At 37.8% G+C, this 23,967-nt stretch overlaps 1 protein-coding gene across 1 annotated transcript; it reads right to left on the bottom strand.

Annotated features, from left to right (window-relative positions):
- Positions 1–7,599: 7,599 nt before the first annotated feature.
- LOC117323404 (mitochondrial 2-oxodicarboxylate carrier-like) lies at positions 7,600–23,929 on the bottom strand. Its single transcript, XM_033878604.1, has 8 exons — positions 23,778–23,929; positions 22,786–22,918; positions 22,038–22,167; positions 21,696–21,803; positions 20,879–21,043; positions 12,908–13,089; positions 11,949–12,001; positions 7,600–11,254 (listed from the first exon to the last, which is right to left on the bottom strand). Exons 1-8 carry the CDS (start codon positions 23,857–23,859, stop codon positions 11,193–11,195), a joined length of 915 nt encoding a protein of 304 aa, XP_033734495.1. The 5' UTR covers positions 23,860–23,929; the 3' UTR covers positions 7,600–11,192.
- Between the last annotated feature and the right edge of the window lie 38 nt (positions 23,930–23,967).

Raw genomic sequence — 23,967 nt, forward strand, 5'->3', positions numbered from 1 at the left:
ATGTCTTACTGGTGTAACAGGTCGGGGACAGATGATGGTCTTACTGGTGTAATAGAAGGTCGGGGACAGTAGATGAATGTCTTACTGGTGTAATAGAAGGTCGGGGACAGCAGATGATTGTCTTACTGGTATAACAGAAGGTCGGGGACAACAGATGGATGTCTTACTGGTGTTATAGAAGGTCAGGGACAGTAGATGAATGTCTTATTGGTGTAATAGAAGGTCGGGGACAGTAGATGAATGTCTTACTGGTGTAATAGAAGGTCGGGGACAGCAGATGATTGTCTTACTGGTGTAACAGAAGGTCGGGGACAGTAGATGATTGTCTTACTGGTATAACAGAAGGCCGGGGACAGTAGATGAATGTCTTACTGGTGTAACAGAAGGTCGGGGACAGATGATGGATGTCTTATTGGTATAACAGAAGGTCGGGGACAGATGAATGTCTTACTGGTGTAACAGAAGGTCGGGGATAGTAGATGAATGTCTCACTGGTGTAACAGAAGGTCGGGGACAGATGAATGTCTTACTGGTGTAACAGAAGGTCGGGGACAGATGATGGATGTCTTACTGGTGTAATAGAAGGTCGGGGACAGATGATGGTCTTACTGGTGTAACAGAAGGTCGGGGACAATAGATGATGGTCTTACTGGTGTAACAGAAGGTCGGGGACAGCAGATGATTGTCTTACTGGTATAACAGAAGGTCGGGGACAGATGAATGTCTTACTGGTGTAACAGAAGGTCGGGGACAGTAGATGAATGTCTCACTGGTGTAACAGAAGGTCGGGGACAGCAGATGAATGTCTCACTGGTGTAACAGAAGGTCGGGGACAGCAGATGATTGTCTTACTGGTGTAACAAGGTCGGGGACAGCAAATGATTGTCTTACTGGTGTAACAGAAGGTCGGGGACAGATGATGGTCTTACTTGTGTAAGAGAAGGTCGGGGACAGATGATGGATGTCTTACTGGTGTAACAGAAGGTCAGGGACAGCAGATGATTGTCTTATTGGTGTAACAGAAGGTCGGGGACAGATGATGGATGTCTTATTGGTGTAACAGAAGGTCGGGGACAGATGATGGTCTTACTGGTGTAACAGAAGGTCGGGGACAATAGATGAATGTCTTACTGGTATAACAGGTCGGGACAGCAGATGAATGTCTGACTGGTGTAATAGAAGGTCGGGGACAGCAGATGAATGTCTTACTGGTGTAACAGAAGGTCGGGGATAGCAGATGAATGTCTTACTGGTGTAACAGAAGGTCGGGGACAAAAGATGAATGTCTTACTGGTGTAACAGAAGGTCAGGGACAGCAGATGAATGTCTTACTGGTATAACAGGTCGGGGACAGCAGATGATTGTCTTACTGGTGTAACAGAAGGTCGGGGACAGATGATGGTCTTACTTGTGTAACAGAAGGTCGAGGAGAGTAGATGAATGTCTTACTGGTGTAACAGAAGGTCGGGGACAGCAGATGATTGTCTTACTGGTGTAACAGAAGGTCGGGGACAGCAGATGATTGTCTTACTGGTGTAACAGAAGGTCGGGGACAGCAGATGATTGTCTTACTGGTGTAACAGAAGGTCGGTGACAGATGATGGTCTTACTGGTGTAACAGAAGGTCGGGGACAGCAGATGAATGTCTTACTTGTATAACAGGTCGGGGACAGCAGATGAATGTCTTACTGGTATAACAGGTCGGGGACAGCAGATGAATGTCTGACTGGTGTAATAGAAGGTCGGGGACAGCAGATGAATGTCTGACTGGTGTAACAAAAGGTCGGGGATAGCAGATGAATGTCTTACTGGTGTAACAGAAGGTCGGGGACAGCAGATGAATGTCTTATTGGTGTAATAGAAGGTCGGGGACAGATGATGGATGTCTTACTGGTGTAACAGAAGGTCGGGGACAGATGATGGATGTCTTACTGGTGTAACAGAAGGTCGGGGACAGATGATGGATGTCTTACTGGTATAACAGAAGGTCGGGGACAGATTATGGATGTCTTACTGGTGTAACAGAAGGCCGGGGACAGATGATGGATGTCTTACTGGTGTAACAGAAGGTCGGGGACAGGAGATGAATGTCTTACTGGTGTAACAGAAGGTCGGGGACAGATGATGGATGTCTTACTGGTGTAACAGAAGGTCGGGGACAGATGATGGATGTCTTACTGGTGTAACAGGTCGGGGACAGGAGATGAATGTCTTACTGGTGTAACAGAAGGTCGGGGACAGTAGATGAATGTCTTACTGGTATAACAGGTCGGGGACAGCAGATGATTGTCTTACTTGTATAACAGGTCGGGGACAGCAGATGAATGTCTTACTGGTATAACAGGTCGGGGACAGCAGATGAATGTCTGACTGGTGTAACAAAAGGTCGGGGATAGCAGATGATTGTCTTACTGGTGTAACAGGTCGGGGACAGCAGATGAATGTCTTACTGGTGTAACAGGTCGGGGACAGCAGATGAATGTCTTACTGGTGTAACAGAAGGTCGGGGACAGATGATGAATGTCTGACTGGTGTAACAGAAGGTCGGGGACAGCAGATGAATGTCTTACTGGTATAACAGGTCGGGGACAGCAGATGAATGTCTGACTGGTATAACAGGTCGGGGACAGCAGATGATTGTCTTACTGGTGTAACAGAAGGTCGGGGACAGATGATGGTCTTACTTGTGTAACAGAAGGTCGAGGAGAGTAGATGAATGTCTTACTGGTGTAACAGAAGGTCGGGGACAGCAGATGAATGTCTTACTTGTATAATAGGTCGGGGACAGCAGATGAATGTCTTACTGGTATAACAGGTCGGGGACAGCAGATGAATGTCTGACTGGTGTAATAGAAGGTCGGGGACAGCAGATGAATGTCTGACTGGTGTAACAAAAGGTCGGGGATAGCAGATGAATGTCTTACTGGTGTAACAGAAGGTCGGGGACAGCAGATGAATGTCTTATTGGTGTAATAGAAGGTCGGGGACAGATGATGGATGTCTTACTGGTGTAACAGAAGGTCGGGGACAGAAGATGGATGTCTTACTGGTGTAACAGAAGGTCGGGGACAGCAGATGAATGTCTTACTGGTGTAACAGAAGGTCGGGGACAGATGATGGATGTCTTACTGGTATAACAGAAGGTCGGGGACAGATGATGGATGTCTTACTGGTGTAACAGAAGGTCGGGGACAGATGATGGATGTCTTACTGGTGTAACAGAAGGTCGGGGACAGGAGATGAATGTCTTACTGGTGTAACAGAAGGTCGGGGACAGATGATGGATGTCTTACTGGTGTAACAGAAGGTCGGGGACAGATGATGGATGTCTTACTGGTGTAACAGGTCGGGGACAGGAGATGAATGTCTTACTTATGTAACAGAAGGCCGGGGACAGTAGATGAATGTCTTACTGGTATAACAGGTCGGGGACAGCAGATGATTGTCTTACTTGTATAACAGGTCGGGGACAGCAGATGAATGTCTTACTGGTATAACAGGTCGGGGACAGCAGATGAATGTCTGACTGGTGTAATAGAAGGTCGGGGACAGCAGATGAATGTCTGACTGGTGTAACAAAAGGTCGGGGATAGCAGATGAATGTCTTACTGGTGTAACAGGTCGGGGATAGCAGATGATTGTCTTACTGGTGTAAGAGGTCGGGGACAGCAGATGAATGTCTTACTGGTGTAACAGGTCGGGGACAGCAGATGAATGTCTTACTGGTGTAACAGAAGGTCGGGGACAGATGATGAATGTCTGACTGGTGTAACAGAAGGTCGGGGACAGCAGATGAATGTCTTACTGGTATAACAGGTCGGGGACAGCAGATGAATGTCTGACTGGTGTAACAAAAGGTCGGGGATAGCAGATGAATGTCTTACTGGTGTAACAGAAGGTCGGGGACAGCAGATGATTGTCTTACTGGTATAACAGAAGGTCGGGGACAGCAGATGATTGTCTTACTGGTGTAACAGAAGGTCGGGGACAGCAGATGATTGTCTTACTGGTGTAACAGAAGGTCGGGGACAGCAGATGATTGTCTTACTGGTGTAACAGAAGGTCGGGGACAGCAGATGATTGTCTTACTGGTATAACAGAAGGTCGGGGACAGATGATGGATGTCTGACTGGTGTAACAGAAGGTCGGGGACAGCAGATGAATGTCTTACTGGTGTAACAGGTCGGGGACAGCAGATGATTGTCTTACTGGTGTAACAGAAGGTCGGGGACAGATGATGAATGTCTGACTGGTGTAATAGAAGGTCGGGGACAGCAGATGCTTGTCTTACTGGTGTAACAGGTCGGGGACAGCAGATGAATGTCTTACTGGTGTAACAGGTCGGGGACATATGATGAATGTCTTACTGGTGTAACAGAAGGTCGGGGACAGCAGATGAATGTCTTACTGGTGTAACAGAAGGTCGGGGACAGCAGATGATTGTCTTACTGGTGTAACAGGTCGGGGACAGCAGATGATTGTCTTACTGGTGTAACAGAAGGTCGGGGACAGATGATGAATGTCTGACTGGTGTAACAGAAGGTCGGGGACAGCAGATGAATGTCTTATTGGTGTAACAGGTCGGGGACAGCAGATGAATGTCTTACTGGTGTAACAGGTCGGGGACAGCAGATGATTGTCTTACTGGTGTAACAGAAGGTCGGGGACAGCAGATGATTGTCTTACTGGTGTAACAGGTCGGGGACAGCAGATGATTGTCTTACTGGTATAACAGGTCGGGGACAGCAGATGATTGTCTTACTGGTGTAACAAAAGGTCGGGGACAGATGATGAATGTCTGACTGGTGTAATAGAAGGTCGGGGACAGCAGATGATTGTCTTACTGGTGTAACAGGTCGGGGACAGCAGATGAATGTCTTACTGGTGTAACAGAAGGTCGGGGACAGATGATGAATGTCTTACTGGTGTAACAGAAGGTCGGGGACAGCAGATGAATGTCTTACTGGTGTAACAGAAGGTCGGGGACAGCAGATGATTGTCTTACTGGTGTAACAGGTCGGGGACAGCAGATGAATGTCTTACTGGTGTAACAGGTCGGGGACAGATGATGGATGTCTTACTGGTGTAACAGAAGGTCGGGGACAGATGATGGATGTCTTACTGGTGTAACAGAAGGTCGGGGACAGGAGATGAATGTCTTACTGGTATAACAGAAGGTCGGGAACAGCAGATGAATGTCTTACTGGTGTAACAGAAGGTCGGGGACAGATGATGGATGTCTTACTGGTGTAATAGAAGGTTGGGGACAGGAGATGAATGTCTTACTGGTGTAACAGAAGGTCGGGAACAGCAGATGAATGTCTTACTGGTGTAACAGAAGGTCGGGGACAGATGAATGTCTTACTGGTGTAACAGAAGGTCAGGGACAGTAGATGAATGTCTTACTGGTGTAACAGAAGGTCGGGGACAGATGAATGTCTTACTGGTGTAACAGAAGGTCGGAAACAGCAGATGAATGTCTTACTGGTGTAACAGAAGGTTGGGGATAATAGATGAATGTCTTACTGGTGTAACAGAAGGTTGGGGACAGCAGATGAATGTCTTATTGGTATAACAGAAGGTCGGGGACAATAGATGATTGTCTTACTAGTATAACAGGTCGGGGACAGCAGATGAATGTCTTACTGGGGTAACAGAAGGTCGGGGACAGATGATGGTCTTACTGGTGTAACAGAAGGTCGGGGACAACAGATGATGGTCTTACTGGTGTAACAGAAGGTCAGGGACAGCAGATGAATGTCTTACTGGTGTAATAGAAGGTCGGGGACAGCAGATGATTGTCTTACTGGTGTAACAGGTCGGGGACAGCAGATGAATGTCTTACTGGTGTAACAGAAGGTCGGGGACATATGATGAATGTCTTACTGGTGTAACAGAAGGTCGGGGACAGCAGATGAATGTCTTACTGGTGTAACAGAAGGTCGGGGACAGCAGATGATTGTCTTACTGGTGTAACAGGTCGGGGACAGCAGATGATTGTCTTACTGGTGTAACAGAAGGTCGGGGACAGCAGATGATTGTCTTACTGGTATAACAGAAGGTCGGGGACAGATGATGGATGTCTGACTGGTGTAACAGAAGGTCGGGGACAGCAGATGAATGTCTTACTGGTGTAACAGGTCGGGGACAGCAGATGATTGTCTTACTGGTGTAACAGAAGGTCGGGGACAGATGATGAATGTCTGACTGGTGTAACAGAAGGTCGGGGACAGCAGATGAATGTCTTATTGGTGTAACAGGTCGGGGACAGCAGATGAATGTCTTACTGGTGTAACAGGTCGGGGACAGCAGATGATTGTCTTACTGGTGTAACAGAAGGTCGGGGACAGCAGATGAATGTCTTACTGGTGTAACAGGTCGGGGACAGCAGATGATTGTCTTACTGGTATAACAGGTCGGGGACAGCAGATGATTGTCTTACTGGTGTAACAGAAGGTCGGGGACAGATGATGAATGTCTGACTGGTGTAATAGAAGGTCGGGACAGCAGATGATTGTCTTACTGGTGTAACAGGTCGGGGACAGCAGATGAATGTCTTACTGGTGTAACAGAAGGTCGGGGACAGATGATGAATGTCTTACTGGTGTAACAGAAGGTCGGGGACAGCAGATGAATGTCTTACTGGTGTAACAGAAGGTCGGGGACAGCAGATGATTGTCTTACTGGTGTAACAGGTCGGGGACAGCAGATGAATGTCTTACTGGTGTAACAGGTCGGGGACAGATGATGGATGTCTTACTGGTGTAAGAGAAGGTCGGGGACAGATGATGGATGTCTTACTGGTGTAACAGAAGGTTGGGGACAGGAGATGAATGTCTTACTGGTATAACAGAAGGTCGGGAACAGCAGATGAATGTCTTACTGGTGTAACAGAAGGTCGGGGACAGATGATGGATGTCTTACTGGTGTAATAGAAGGTTGGGGACAGGAGATGAATGTCTTACTGGTGTAACAGAAGGTCGGGAACAGCAGATGAATGTCTTACTGGTGTAACAGAAGGTCGGGGACAGATGAATGTCTTACTGGTGTAACAGAAGGTCAGGGACAGTAGATGAATGTCTTACTGGTGTAACAGAAGGTCGGGGACAGATGAATGTCTTACTGGTGTAACAGAAGGTCGGAAACAGCAGATGAATGTCTTACTGGTGTAACAGAAGGTTGGGGATAATAGATGAATGTCTTACTGGTGTAACAGAAGGTTGGGGACAGCAGATGATTGTCTAATTGGTGTAATAGAAGGTCGGGGACAGATGATGGATGTCTTACTGGTGTAACAGAAGGTCGGGGACAGATGATGGTCTTATTGGTGTAACAGAAGGTCGGGGACAGCAGATGAATGTCTTACTGGGGTAACAGAAGGTCGGGGACAGATGATGGTCTTACTGGTGTAACAGAAGGTCGGGGAGAACAGATGATGGTCTTACTGGTGTAACAGAAGGTCAGGGACAGCAGATGAATGTCTTACTGGTGTAACAGAAGGTCGGTTGTCAGCATATAACCACATTCCCATATACTAGTATATCACAAACTCGAAATACATGAAGTTACCATGAAATAAAAAAGTTACAACACATTTAACTGGTTGCAAATGCTTTATTTCCCAGTAATAATTATGATTTTTGATATCTGATTGGACTATTTCATGGTTTCAGAACACAATGTATATTGCATGGAAGAGATAATAATTATCATCACCTAAAAAAAACCAGTTGGACTTTTCACCTGAGGAACCTTACATTTTTATAAATGGTCATTAATAAAACACAGGCATCAGCCTTGCCTGTCAATACACACAATTAACAGTTATGACTTTAAATTGAATGTGAATTGACAGGCCAGGTTATTGCTTGTGGCTTGAAGCTACACACATCAATATAATCTATAATAATTTGTTAGTGACTACAAATGTATATTTTTGAAAACAAATATCACTCTGCCAATTATCATACTTTTCCATACCAGATTCTAAAACTGTATGTATATATCTAACCCTGATACAGAAGTAAATATTTCACTCTCTCCTTCCACCAACATGCAATCTAAATAAAATCATATGTACATTTGCACTACGCTACTGTCCATTTCTCCATGTTCATACGGAGCAGTGTAGTGCAAATGGACATCTGATTTTAATTAGATTGACCAACATGCAAAATGTCACTTGAGACAGCTAAGTATCGTCTGGAATACTGATATATTGTGTACAGTGCTACATATGTATTTTCAAATAGAGAAGAATATATTGCATTATTTTTATACCAGAAATGTAAGCTGCCGTGTTAAAATGGTTCAAGTTCATCTCACAGAGAGAAAACCATGAAAACAACACTGCCATAAAAATGAGACTTATATGAAGAGCAAAAAATAAAATTAAGTCATTAAAGGGTCATAATAATCAATAGCTATACTAGAATAAAAATCAGAAAGTTTGTGAAACCAATAAACATTGTAACATGTATATACAACCAATAAGTAACACATTTATTATAATGTTGCTGAACACTATACTTCCAGTTTTATAGAAACTTGTGTGTAAAACATGATGTATATAATATAAAAATCTTTGATATTATTACAAAACTCAACATTCACCGTCATCAGATTTGTATTTCTAATTCAATATTATAAAAGCTGATAAACTCTAAAAACAATTGAACATCAACTTATAACTTTATGAAGAAATGTTCAAATTATTTTTTAGCTCTTTGTCGTGCAATTTACATACTGTAAACGTGGAAATTTACACAGGGGTTGGGGGAAATTTATGCTAATTACTCGGAGTCCTTTTGAAGCATAATTATTTTATATCAATTTGCACAATTTTGAACTACAAATGGGTGGATTGATCGCAAAAATTACCCCCATGCATATAGTTTACATATCGAAATCGCGAAATTAAAACCCCCGTGAAAATAGCCACGTTTACAGTATGTCAAAATAAAACTATTCAGGTAAAATAATGTACAGACGTGTATATGATTTCATAATTCAACTGATTCTGATTATCTATCTGTTTTAAAATACTGTAGGTAAGAAATAACTGGCAGTATTTCAAAGCAGACAGATAGTTAGGATCATTTGGAGTAATAATTCTTTATACATGTACAAGGTATTTATCATTCAAATTTTTTTACCAATTCACATGATAAATGATTTGGTAAAGCATGAAAATGTTTTTGTGTACTTTCTTACGTGGTTTGAGCTATTTAGTGGTACAAACAGCACTAAAATGTATAAACAATTTTTGTGTGTGTTATGGTGTGTCTATGGTTTCATTACAACCATGTAGCTACGAATGATTATACAAAAAAAACCTTTGATTTTATAAAGTAAATTACTAGCATTGAAAACAACATAATTAAATCACAGATTTGCTTATCAGAAAATCATAAAATACCAACCACTATTACAAGCAAAACTGAAACTTTATCAGACGACCATTAACAAAAGTGATACATCAGGCCAAATAACAGTTTCATGAATTGCTACCGGGTATTATTTATAATACATGTACAAGCATTCTTGAAACATACATGTTATTCATTGATCAATAATGAAACATGAAAAAGATGATATATACTGCCACCTTCGATGCTATGGTTGTTTGAAATGATAATTCCATATCATGGTGATCTGATGTTGGTAATAACACAGTTTATATTATGTAAATCCTGTGTTATATACAACATCAAAAGAAACAATTAAATTCTTTATCGGCACATACTTTTCATAAACAGAATTTATTATCATCAACATATCAGTTCTCACTTTACATGCCACACACACAATTTACACATTTAAATGTGTATTATGTATCTTTAAGGTATCAATTCCCACTTTACACACCACACAAACAGTTAACACACACATAAATGTGTATTATGTTTCTATCAACTTCAGACACACAAAATCCATCATCAAATGAACTTCAGACACACAGAATCTCTCAATATATAAACTTCAGACAGACATAATTCATCAACACATGAACTTCAGACATAGAATCAGCAATCTCTCTACAAATGAACTTCAGACACAGAATCTCTCAACATAAAAACTTCAGACACACAGTTATAATTAATACATGTCTACCCATAAACAATGAAAATTGATTGTATCAACATAATCAGTACATAAATATTTATTTCAAACATTTTATACACAGACTGTATTGATCAATTCATAATGTTTACTATAAAATTAACTGACCTCCCAATAACTTAACTCACACCTCACACACTTGTAGTATGTTGTAATATACTAAACATAAATTCTTATGGTCACATGCACGCAAACATACTGGTATAAAAATATATACCGTATTCATTCTCCAATATGTCCCCTTCCTTAGTATAAAGGTATAGTATTGGGAATTGCTTATTTGAGAACCACTGTTAGCTTACTTAGTAAATGTATTTAAAAAATGATGATATTGCAAAAATGAAGAAGGGGGCTTATTTGTGGACAGGGGCTTAATTGTGGATAAATACAGTATAGATAAATTATACATACAGACATAATTCCTACCTCTCACATCTTTGTTATAGACAGACTTATTAGTGAAAATAAAATCCAATAAATAAACAACCTCTATGCAATATGTTCATACAGAATAATTTATACACCCTGCAGTCCCTATACACTGTTAGTTATAGGGCTATGAATGCTATTGGATTTGTGTCTTCTTGACTCATTTCTCTTTTACATGACACGAGGCTATCATATAAAGAAACAAGTATTTGTCTGATGTTAGATTGTCCGAGGAATTTTTAATTTACCAAACAGAAGCTTCAATACTATAAACAATTGGGTTTGATAAATTTGACCTGAAACTGCAATCTGAATTCTGCCTATTACTTTGGCCACATCTGGTACAGTGACGTACAGTTTGCATATGATTTAAGATTTTATTTTAAACATCCATACCATATGAATGCAAATTGGTTACATCCATATTCGACACTAAGTTTAGTCAGCTTCATATATTAGACTTGATGTAACCAATGTTTGAACAAACAAACAGGAATGGTAACAAACAGCTTCAGACAAACACATGTCTTAATTTGTTTAACTACAGCTGTACTAAAATTCTATAAAAAAACAGGCTTTTGTAATCTGTGGAGTATCATATTACAAGTAACTGGAGATATTTAGCACTAAGAACTGGATCATCATAGATTCTGTTTCATCCAGGCAAATGCATATTCATAGACCAACAGCATTATAGCACCTCCTGTAAAAGAGATCGGAATAATGATATATTAACTCATTTAGTAAATAATATGTACTGAATGGAAAATAGAAATGGAATCAGAACTTTGCCCGGTTTACAGGAAATGAAAAGATGTTATAGAATGTGATAACAGTCCCCAAAAAATATTTATGGGACGAGTTGGAGAGAAGGATAAGATGTAGGCCGAACCCTCCAATCAACGTCAGTCAGTTGACGTTGGAGCTGGATGAGGAGTGGAACCCTATAGCAAAGAGAAATGTCAATGCCATGATCAATTCAATACACAAGAGGCTGTGCAACTATTTCAGTTCATGGGGGGGCCTACACGATATTGAACTATTCATTTTGAGAGGGATACCATTGGATCAACCTGACTTTGATCTGAATACTAAACATACATGAATGAAATTTTCACGGACAACAGATTGGTTCCCCATCTTTCACCATTATTAAATTTTATAACATCTTTTTATTTCTCATAGTAAACCAGGTAATTTCTTTTTTTTGTTATAGTATTATTATATCTATAGTACAGAGCTGTTTTTGTTTCTGACATTAATGCAACTGAGCGACAACATTACCATAAGTAGGTATTGCAACTGACATCTATCTTTATTCTAGTACCATATAATTACTCTCAATAACTTCATTACATGAGAAATACCATAAGCACTTTAACACAGAGAATACTGACCTGGTCCCAGTCTTAAAATCTTTGGTAGCAATCCTTTATATAGAGCTAAGAACCTGAAATGGATGGAGATGAGATTAAAAGTCAAAAGAAGTAAACTGGTGAGATATTGTATATTCCTCTTGTTCCGTAAAATTCTGGCAGCTTATTTGATAACAGAAGACAAAAGATCATCTTTCTGATTGACTACTTAATAACAGGGGAAGACAAAAGATCTTGCCAATGCCAGAAAATGCCACTATTTATTCTAATATAATATCATGACAGGATACATGTTGGAATACTTATATATGTTCAGTTAAATGGTTGACACAGGCATCACTTGCCTATATAATGCTATTTTTTATCTTATACAGTAACTGTTGAATTAAATATTTTTCCATATTCTAAAATTAATCTCATTAGATATAACAGTAAAATGCTTTCAGATTTTGATTCATTACTGAAGCTAATGTTGTTATGTTGTCACTAATTAAGATAAAAACAAATATCTTATTTAATTAAAATATACATATAATTTGTTTTAATAAGCAAGGGTAACAACACCTGAAAGGAATATCTATCCGATTTAATTTTTGTTATACATGTATATACATGTATATGTCAACTGTCAACTGTAATGACCCTGGCTGTTAATAGGACGTTAAACAAAACAAACCAAACCAATATGTCAACTGACATACAAATGAAAGAACCCATTTCAAATATTGGCTACTTTGACAAACATCTTTATCCAATGATGATAAAATCATAGCATACAACTGAATTTTATCAGATTTAGTAAAATGGCCACCCCAAAGATCTTGCTATGGAAAATAATAAACAGAAACTACAGCTAGTGCAATCATGATTTAGCGGAAGGCTTTCAATGCTAAGATTACCACTAAAATATGTACATTTACAGCAATCAAAACTAATTTTTATATGTGAATTAAAACCTGAAGTATACTTTATCTACTCACCCTTCCTCTGCATATACAGTCCTTATTGTGGCGAAGCAGGTGCGGTACTTGATTTGACCTGGGACGGGCTGGGGACCTTGGATTCTACTTTTGGCCACATCAAATGGAATGTTTATACATGAAGCTAGAACACCAGAACACAACCCAATGGCAAATCTTCGCATCAGGTCAAGCCTCTTATCCTAGAAATATTAAAGGACGAATCTGAAAACTTGTATGCAGCAGTATGTATGGTATCGGTACTTACACTATTAATTAGTATTGTATTCAATGTACTGTATTGAGCTTTTTAATATTAATGATGTTATGTAACATTACTCTGCATCTCTGCATGCATTTATTTTCCAGGGTGGAACTTTGATTTGACAATTTTTGAAAGATTCTTATTCTTCTCTGGAGATGATATGCATTTCTTTTGAACTGATCAGACCACTGTACCAAAGTGCAAATTACACTGATGGGCAAATTACACTGATGGGCAAATTACACTGATGCGCATGCAAATTACACGGGTTTTTATGGCATATTGTTCCACCCCTTGGTACTATGTTTTTCAGTTTGCTTGTTTCTATGGTTACCACTTCTGTCAGGTGACAATTGAAAACCATTTAGAATTTACATCATAATCTGAATTTGACATCCCATCTTGATTAGTTCTGTGAGACTACAAACAGAGAGATTGCACATTCACATTTAACTTTTTTTACTGCTAATGGACTATTAACCTTTTGGTTGGAATACCAACCTCCTCGTATATTTGATACATGACCGTTCACCCTTTATAGAAATTCACACAACCAAGCAATACCGGTGTCATGTGGGATTTGTATCCCCCATAGGATAAGTACCCGGATACTAAAACAGGCCATAGGATTAGTATCCGGGTACAATATATGGCCATAGGATAAGTATCCGGATACAATAAATGGCCATAGGATAAGTATCCCCCCCATAGGAATTGTATCCCCCCCCTAAAATTTATCATAAGGTAACAATGTAAGAATTTTGGAAATGTTTTTTTTACCATTTAACTGCTTTAAAAGGTTGGACAATAAAGTATTATCAGATAATTTCATTTTTTTTTCTCTTTCACTATTCAATAAAATTGATGAATTATTTCAAAACTGTTAAAAATCATTTGAATTGTTGATCAACCCTGATATAGTCACTGAAGCAGTAATAATTGAAACTTATACTGAATATAAAGTCTGCCCTGTGCGTGTCACTTGGGGAAAGGTAAACCTGTTAGATGGCCCCAGGGAATATCTGTCATAGTTGACAGAGTGTTGTTTTAATCATTATTACCTATCACCTGTTCACCCATGTAGATGTTGGAGTGGGGTAAAAGAATATATCATTAAGCCATTCTTAAAAAGAACCTAAAACAACCAACATGAACTTTGAATTCATCAACCAAATCACAGATTTTCTTCAGAGTCCCACTGAAAAGAGGAAATTAATCATGATCTATGTGCTGTATAAAGATGTGAGATTTTAAATCACTCAAGTGATCATTACTTTAAATTTTGAGTTTCATTTCTAGTGAATTAAAGAATTGACTTGTTATTATGTATTTAGGACATTTTCAAATGACACAAATATATGTTCTATCCAAAATTGTTAAAAATGTTCATGGTCTGAAGAATTGCATATAGATGCAATATAAAATAGTGATAAAGACATGTTATCAAGTTTTTCTTTTTCTTTAAGTATTACTCAATATTTTATTAACTTTATGTCATTTAGGCTGATTTCTATAGCCACAGGATTTGTATCCCCCCCCCCTACTTTATGTCATTGAAACTGACTTTTATAGCCATAGGATTGGTATCCCCCCTACGTTATGTTATTTCGGCTGATTTCTATAGCCACAGGATTTGTATCCCCCCCCTACTTTATGTCATTGAAACTGACTTTTATAGCCATAGGATTGGTATCCCCCCTACGTTATGTTATTTCGGCTGATTTTTATAGCCATAGGATTTGTATCCCCCCTACTTTATGTCATTTAAGTTGATTTCTATAGCCATAGGATTTGTATCCCCCCTAATTTATGTCATTTAAGTTGATTTCTATAGCCATAGGATTTGTATCCCCCCTATTTTATGTCATTTAATCTGATTTCTAGCCATAGGATTTGTATCCCCCCTACTTTATGTCATTAAGGCTGATTTCTATAGCCATAGGATTTGTATCCCCCCTACTTTATGTCATTTAGGCTGATTTCTATAGCCATAGGAATTGTATCCCCCCTACTTTATGTCAGTTAAGCTGATTTCTATAGCCATAGGATTTGTATTCCCCCTACTTTATGTCATTTAATCTGATTTCTATAGCCATAGGATTTGTATTCCCCCTACTTTATGTCATTTAGGCTGATTTCTATAGCCATAGGAATTGTATCCCCCCTACTTTATGTCATTTAGGCTGATTTCTATAGCCATAGGATTTGTATCCCCCCTACTTTATGTCATTTAATCTGATTTCTATAGCCATAGGATTTGTATCCCCCCTACTTTATGTCATTGAAACTGATTTCTATAGCCATAGGAATTGTATCCCCCCTACTTTATGTCAGTTAAGCTGATTTCTATAGCCATAGGATTTGTATCCCCCCTACTTTATGTCAGTTAAGCTGATTTCTATAGCCATAGGATTTGTATCCCCCCTACTTTATGTCAGTTAAGCTGATTTCTATAGCCATAGGATTTGTATTCCCCCAACTTTATGTCATTTAGGCTGATTTCTATAGCCATAGGATTTGTATCCCCCCTACTTTATGTCATTTTATCTGATTTCTATAGCCATAGGATTTGTATCCCCCCTACTTTATGTCATTGAAACTGATTTCTATAGCCATAGGAATTGTATCCCCCCTACTTTATGTCAGTTAAGCTGATTTCTATAGCCATAGGATTTGTATCCCCCCTACTTTGTCATTTAATCTGATTTCTATAGCCATAGGAATTGTATCCCCCCTACTTTATGCCATTTAATATGTTTTCTATAGCCATAGGATTTGTATCCCCCCTAATTTATGTCATATTAGTTGATTTCTATAGCCATAGGATTTGTATCCCCCTACTTTATGTCATATAAGCTGATTTCTATAGCCATAGGATTTGTATCCCCCCTACTTTATGTCATTGAAACTGATTTCTATAGCCATAGGAATTGTATCCCCCCTACTTTATGTCATTTAATCTGATTTCTACAGCCGTAGGAATTGTATCCCCCCTACTTTATGTCATATTAGTTGATTTCTATACCATAGGATTTGTATCCCCCCTACTTTATGTCAGTTAAGCTGATTTCTATAGCCATAGGAATTGTATCCCCCCTACTTTATGTCATTTAATCTGATTTCTATAGCCGTAGGATTTGTATCCCCCCTACTTTATGTCATATAAGCTGATTTCTATACCATAGGATTTGTATCCCCCCTACTTTATGTCAGTTAAGCTGATTTCTATAGCCATAGGAATTGTATCCCCCCTACTTTATGTCATTTAATCTGATTTCTATAGCCGTAGGATTTGTATCCCCCCTACTTTATGTCATATAAGCTGATTTCTATAGCCATAGGAATTGTATCCCCCCTACTTTATGTCATTTAATCTGATTTCTATAGCCGTAGGATTTGTATCCCCCCTACTTTATGTCATATAAGCTGATTTCTATAGCCATAGGAATTGTATCCCCCCTACTTTATGTCATTTAATCTGTTTTCTATAGCCGTAGGAATTGTATCCCCCCTACTTTATGTCATATAAGCTGATTTCTATAGCCATAGGAATTGTATCCCCCCCCTACTTTATGTCATATTTGTTGATTTCTATAGCCATAAGAATTTGTATACCCCTACTTTATGTCATTGAAACTGATTTCTATAGCCATAGGAATTGTATCCCCCCTACTTTATGTCAGTTAAGCTGATTTCTATAGCTGTAGGATTTGTATCCCCCCTACTTTATGTCAGTTAAGCTGATTTCTATAGCCATAGGATTTGTATCCCCCCTACTTTATGTCAGTTAAGCTGATTTCTATAGCCATAGGATTTGTATTCCCCCAACTTTATGTCATTTAGGCTGATTTCTATAGCCATAGGATTTGTATCCCCCCTACTTTATGTCATTTTATCTGATTTCTATAGCCATAGGATTTGTATCCCCCCTACTTTATGTCATTGAAACTGATTTCTATAGCCATAGGAATTGTATCCCCCCTACTTTATGTCATTTAATCTGTTTTCTATAGCCATAGGATTTGTATTCCCCCAACTTTATGTCATTTAGGCTGATTTCTATAGCCATAGGATTTGTATCCCCCCTACTTTATGTCATTTTATCTGATTTCTATAGCCATAGGATTTGTATCCCCCCTACTTTATGTCATATAAGCTGATTTCTATAGCCATAGGAATTGTATCCCCCCTACTTTATGTCATTTAATCTGTTTTCTATAGCCGTAGGAATTGTATCCCCCCTACTTTATGTCATTTAATCTGATTTCTATAGCCGTAGGAATTGTATCCCCCCCCTACTTTATGTCATATTTGTTGATTTCTATAGCCATAAGAATTTGTATACCCCTACTTTATGTCATTGAAACTGATTTCTATAGCCATAGGAATTGTATCCCCCCTACTTTATGTCAGTTAAGCTGATTTCTATAGCTGTAGGATTTGTATCCCCCAAACTTTATGTCAGTTAAGCTTATTTCTATAGCCGTAGGAATTGTATCCCCCCTACTTTGTCAGTTATTCGCGGATATATAATTTCGCGGATATATAATTTTGCGAATTCTGAATTCTAAATGACTTTAAATTCACGAATGACGTTAACAGGTTGGCGATATTTCCATGTTGTAAAGTAGGGTTGATACAAATCCTACGGCTATAGAAATCAACTAATATGACATAAAGTAGGGGGGGATACAAATCCTATGGCTATAGAAATCAGCCTAAATGACATAAAGTAGGGGGGATACAATTCCTACGGCTATAGAAATCAACTAATATGACATAAAGTAGGGGGGGATACAAATCCTATGGCTATAGAAATCAGTTTAACTGACAAAAAGTAGGGGGGATACAATTCCTATGGCTATAGAAATCAACTAATATGACATAAGTTGGGGGGATACAATTCCTAAGGCTATAGAAATAAGCCTTAATGACATAAAGTAGGGGGGATACAATTCCTACGGCTATAGAAATCAAATAATATGACATAAAGTAGGGGGGGGGGGGGGGGGGGGGGATACAAATCCTATGGCTATAGAAATCAGTTTAACTGACAAAAATTAGGGGGGATACAAATCCTATGGCTATAGAAATCAGATTAAATGACATAAAGTAGGGGGGATACAATTCCTATGGCTATAGAAATCAGCCTAAATGACATAAAGTTAGGGGGATACAATTCCTATGGCTATAGAAATCATCTTGAAATGACATAAGTTGGGGGGATACAATTCCTACGGCTATAGAAATAAGCCTTAATGACATAAAGTAGGGGGGATACAATTCCTATGGCTATAGAAATCAGCCTAAATGACATAAAGTAGGGGGGATACAATTCCTACGGCTATAGAAATCAACTAATATGACAAAGTAGGGGGGGATACAAATCCTATGGCTATAGAAATAAGCCTTAATGACATAAAGTAGGGGGGATACAAATCCTATGGCTATAGAAATCAGCCTAAATGACATAAAGTAGGGGGGATACAATTCCTACGGCTATAGAAATCAACTAATATGACATAAAGTAGGGGGGGATACAAATCCTATGGCTATAGAAATCAGCCTAAATGACATAAAGTTAGGGGGATACAAATCCTATGGCTATAGATATCATCTTGAAATGACATAAGTTGGGGGGATACAATTCCTACGGCTATAGAAATAAGCCTTAATGACATAAAGTAGGGGGGATACAAATCCTACGGCTATAGAAATCAACTAATATGACATAAAGTAGGGGGGGATACAAATCCTATGGCTATAGAAATCAGCCTAAATGACATAAAGTAGGGGGGATACAATTCCTACGGCTATAGAAATCAACTAATATGACATAAAGTAGGGGGGGATACAAATCCTATGGCTATAGAAATCAGTTTAACTGACAAAAAGTAGGGGGGATACAATTCCTATGGCTATAGAAATCAACTAATATGACATAAGTTGGGGGGATACAATTCCTAAGGCTATAGAAATAAGCCTTAATGACATAAAGTAGGGGGGATACAATTCCTACGGCTATAGAAATCAAATAATATGACATAAAGTAGGGGGGGGGGGGGGATACAAATCCTATGGCTATAGAAATCAGTTTAACTGACAAAAAGTAGGGGGGATACAAATCCTATGGCTATAGAAATCAGATTAAATGACATAAAGTAGGGGGGGATACAAATCCTATGGTATAGAAATCAACTAATATGACATAAAGTAGGGGGGATACAAATCATATGGCTATAGAAAACAGATTAAATGACATAAAGTAGGGGGGATACAAATCCTATGGCTATAGAAATCAGCTTTAATGACATCAAGTAGGGGGGATACAATTCCTACAGCTATAGAAATCAGATTAAATGACATAAAGTAGGGGGGATACAAATCCTATGGTATAGAAATCAACTAATATGACATAAAGTAGGGGGGATACAAATCATATGGCTATAGAAAACAGATTAAATGACATAAAGTAGGGGGGATACAAATCCTATGGCTATAGAAATCAGCTTTAATGACATCAAGTAGGGGGGATACAATTCCTACAGCTATAGAAATCAGATTAAATGACATAAAGTAGGGGGGATACAAATTCTACTGTTATAGAAATTAACTTCAGTAATTAACAAATGAGGGGATACAAATGCTATGGCTATAGAAATCAGCATATTTATGTTAAAGAAAGGATGTTAAAAGATAGCTTATTTTTGTTTTGTTAATATTGTATGCATCCAATTTATCTTGTCAAGTTGTGAATGGAGAAAACCATATTGAAACGAACCAGCAAAAACTTAATTTTTTTTTAATTGTTGATGTAAAAATCCATGTCTTTCTGGAAATTGGAAAAAATGGTATGTATATATATATATACATTTAATAAATCAAAGCCATTATTAAATATTCATTGATATCACACAGTACTAGGTAATAACTTATATTTATAGATTATATATAATAATAATTAATACTAAAGAAATTTGGACAATATGATAATGGTAATAAATGTTTAAATAAAAAAAACCTAAATCTCTATGAGCTATTTTCTTTAAACCAAACCAAATCCTAATATTTATAAGTTTAAGACTTTGTCATAACACACATCATCCACAATAAATTCACACCTGTCAAGTCCATGGCCATCCTGCTGATTGTGTGTACATCACACCCTGACCCCATGCATGACTGCTCACCACCCCTCCCTAATTGTCTTTGATGACAATCATTATATACACCTAGGTGTAAGAGTCACCAGTTATGCAGAGAGGAACACATATATAAAAGTGAACAGGGAACCACTGCAAATTGTTTATATCATATTTGCTGTCACTTAAATTGACATGTCATGATTAAATAGATAAGTCTGTATATAAAACATACACCCCTGCAGTCCATTCTCCCAATATCTTAAAAACTCCTTTAATCCTCCAATTATCAAAAAAAGAGTTCATTAATACTTTCTAGTATATAAATTCATTGTATTGAACACTCGTATACAGATAAGGTTTCATATGAATAGGGGGGATACTTTTCCTATGGGGGGGATACAAATCCTATGGCCAGTTTTAGTATCCGGATACAAATCCTATGGGGGATACTTATCTTATATGACACCGGTATTGAATAACAAGTATTTGACAAAGGGAGATAATCAGATAATCTCCCTTTATTGATAAACTATAAATTCATTGGTGAACAGTGGTAGATACTAAATAAATATATAACCATACCTCATACTCAGGAACCATGGCCTTGACATTATGGTAGAAACTGAAGTAGATCATGTTGAAGACCCCATGTCTCCCTAGGGTGGATGTGAGACCCTTGTTCAACCCTCGTTTACCAAAGCCATCCTGAGCTAAGATTTCCTTGGCAGTAGCTATGGTGCCCTTTTGCTGTAAGTGTACAGTTCATGGAAGTTTTTACAAAAAAAAGTGCTAATGGCATACAGTTGTTTTCTTTCAAACATTTCAATTTTCTTTGTTTCTTTTCCCAAGGATTCTGACAACCCTATCCATGACTATTACAACAATTAGGTTTTAGTAGTGATAGTCCTTTAACTGTTGTTTTTGAAATGAAAACAATAGATTTTATTTCATGCATGCTTGCCAATTCCCAGTTTTGGGGTACGACTTTCAATAATTAACAATCAATAAAATTAATTCTTCAGACAAATTGAGGCCTTTCGATTAATGCACTTTCCTGAGGCTTCCCTGTAGAAAATATATTCCAAAATACATACATGTATTCAAGAATATCATCTAGCAATATAGTAATAATAATAATTTCGAGTTGTATATACAGCTATATCACAGCAACACAGCTGTCTCAAAGTAGTTCACACATTACAGTAAGTACAATAAGTTTATCTGCTGCCATTATATAATGTAAACATTCTCCACATTAAGTTAATACACATTATAACACTAAGAAATCATGTCTATACAAACAGAAACACCCAATAAAAGTGCAAAATAAATTCATCCATATAACACATACCTACATATATACCTACATATAACGGATACATTTGTAAAATGTATTTACCTCTGTAAATGTGCTACGTTCTGCCTGTAATTTCACTTTCACAACTTCAAAGGGATTGATAACAAATGCTTCTGTTAGGCCAGAACATAGTCCTGCCAGTGTGAATATCTACAATTGGAATAAAATTATTGTTCAGTTGAATAATCAAAAGTAAACAATCTTTTCGGAAAATTTTTAAATACATTTATAGTAAAATAATTATAACCTGAGAACTTACATCAATATATTAATTAATATGATAATTTAAAAGTCACTTAACATCTTACTTCCTGACTAAATTTAACGTTAGAAATAATTTTAAAATAGTCACATAAATATACAGTACAATGAGGATACACTTACAGCAGATTCTGGGAGGTAGGAGCCATATGCAAACATGCTTTTGTATTGTTCAAAGGTGAAGAATTTGACAGCTCTTTTTGGTGTCTCTGCCATCAGAGGAGGCAGTATGCCCTTGTAGAATGATAAGGCTCTGTCACATGTAAAAGGTAGAGACCATGTGGTTTGTGTCTTGAGATATTCAATAACAAGAATAATATCAACAAAGTTATCTTTCATGTAATATATAGTGCTACAGATCCTACGGCCATTGTTTCAAATGAAATGCATGGATATACATATAGAAAACCAATGGCTGCCTCAGTATAATATTTGATCAATTAGGCATATTATACTACCAGAAGAAAACAAATTCTTTCCACAAGAAAAAAATATGTCCATGTACATTGCAGTCAGGGGTCTCATTTTTTTAACTGATATCATGGTTATCCAGCTGTCGAATAACCCAGACAATTTTGCTTCAACAATAATGAATATCATTGTATATATACCCATCAAAGATTCCTACCAATACCAATTTTTTACTACTTGGACAATGCTTCTCTTAGCCGTTATTGGGGATTTATGTACGCATTAAAGCATCAAGTTTCCAATATACCAGAGTATAAATGAGCCCCAGACTACAAATTCACATAGAGATCATTTTCTTCTTGTGAAAAGGATCTTTTTTTCTTCTGGTAGGATGTACATGTATTGTAAGGTTCATACTACAATCTATTCATTACTTAGTAACTCTGTCTGTTTTACTTACCCTTCTTGTCGGTACATTTTACGGAAACAGTCGGCCAGAGAGGTATATCTGTTAGGGTCTTCAGGGCCACGCTGGATCTGTAATCTTGTTTTTACCAAATCCAGAGGGTGCATGATTGACACTTCCACAAAACCTAAAGTACCAATAATGCTGATTTAAATTATCTATAGCTGTATGCTTTTTTATTTTCTTTATTTTAGCATTTTCAGACGGTTTGAAATGATGCATGGTTGATCCTTATCTATGTTGTGAAAAAAACATTTGGGGTTTAGAAAAAGTAAGATTCAGTAAGAGAAATTTATTCCTAACTCTTTGCAGAGACCTATATAGTATAGGTCTCTGCTCTTTGACATCATTTATGAGTATATCTCCATTTTTTTCTTGACACTATTACAGTATGTCTAGGTTATATTGAAATGGTTATAACTGAACTTTTTTTCATACTTTAATTCAACAATGTTTTAAATGGTTAAACAGAAAATCATTGATATTTATGCTTGACGCATATTGTATTTTAGATTCCCCAAGGGTGTAATATTAGGACTAAGACCACAATTAGCTTCGCTATATGTTTCATTATAACATTAAAATTCATAATAAATTCCCAAAATCGCATATGCAAAGCAACTTTCAATCTCACCTGGCCAAGACCAACATCTGAGAAGCAAAATATAAAAGGTTTCAACACAGCATGTTGGGCATTTTCTGGAGATAGGGCGCTGTCAAAATGTTGTTTTTTTAATTCTTAGAGGGGACACAACTCTTATATTAGTCTACTTTATATTACAGAAAATAATAGTAAGTTCATCAGATAAGAAAAATATTTATTCTAAGATGTTGCTATGATTCATCAGGTTACCTTTACACATAAATTGAACTTACATTGGAAAACTAAATATTACACAATAAAACGGGGAGCGCATCCTTAAACGCACCTACATGTACCTAGTTAGTAACTGCACAAACAAATAACAAAATATACAAATAATTACCTGCACAACCCCCTGCAGAAAACTGCATAAGGGCCAAGGCATATGGACTTCTTTGTTTGCCGTCCATTGTAGTGGACGTCATTACTTGCTTGGACTCAAACTGTCTAAAATTAACCACAAGCAAGTGCACCCTTCTGCTACTTTGACCGCAAGGTTCGTGGGGAAGGGAGCATATGTTAAGAGCAAATTT

This window comes from Pecten maximus, chromosome 3, assembly GCF_902652985.1.
Source record: "Pecten maximus chromosome 3, xPecMax1.1, whole genome shotgun sequence".
In the NCBI taxonomy this organism is placed as follows: Eukaryota; Metazoa; Mollusca; class Bivalvia; order Pectinida; family Pectinidae; genus Pecten; species Pecten maximus.

Excerpts from the sequence above, each read along its gene's own strand:
- LOC117323404 (XM_033878604.1), bottom strand. The coding sequence starts at position 23,859 with ATGACGTCCACTACAATGGACGGCAAACAAAGAAGTCCATATGCCTTG. Across the intron at positions 21,804-22,037 it reads CCTACCTCCCAGAATCTGCT|ATATTCACACTGGCAGGACT; the intron begins GTAAGTGTATCC and ends TTCCAATTGTAG. Across the intron at positions 13,090-20,878 it reads CCATGGTTCCTGAGTATGAG|GATAAGAGGCTTGACCTGAT; the intron begins GTATGGTTATAT and ends TAATATTTCTAG.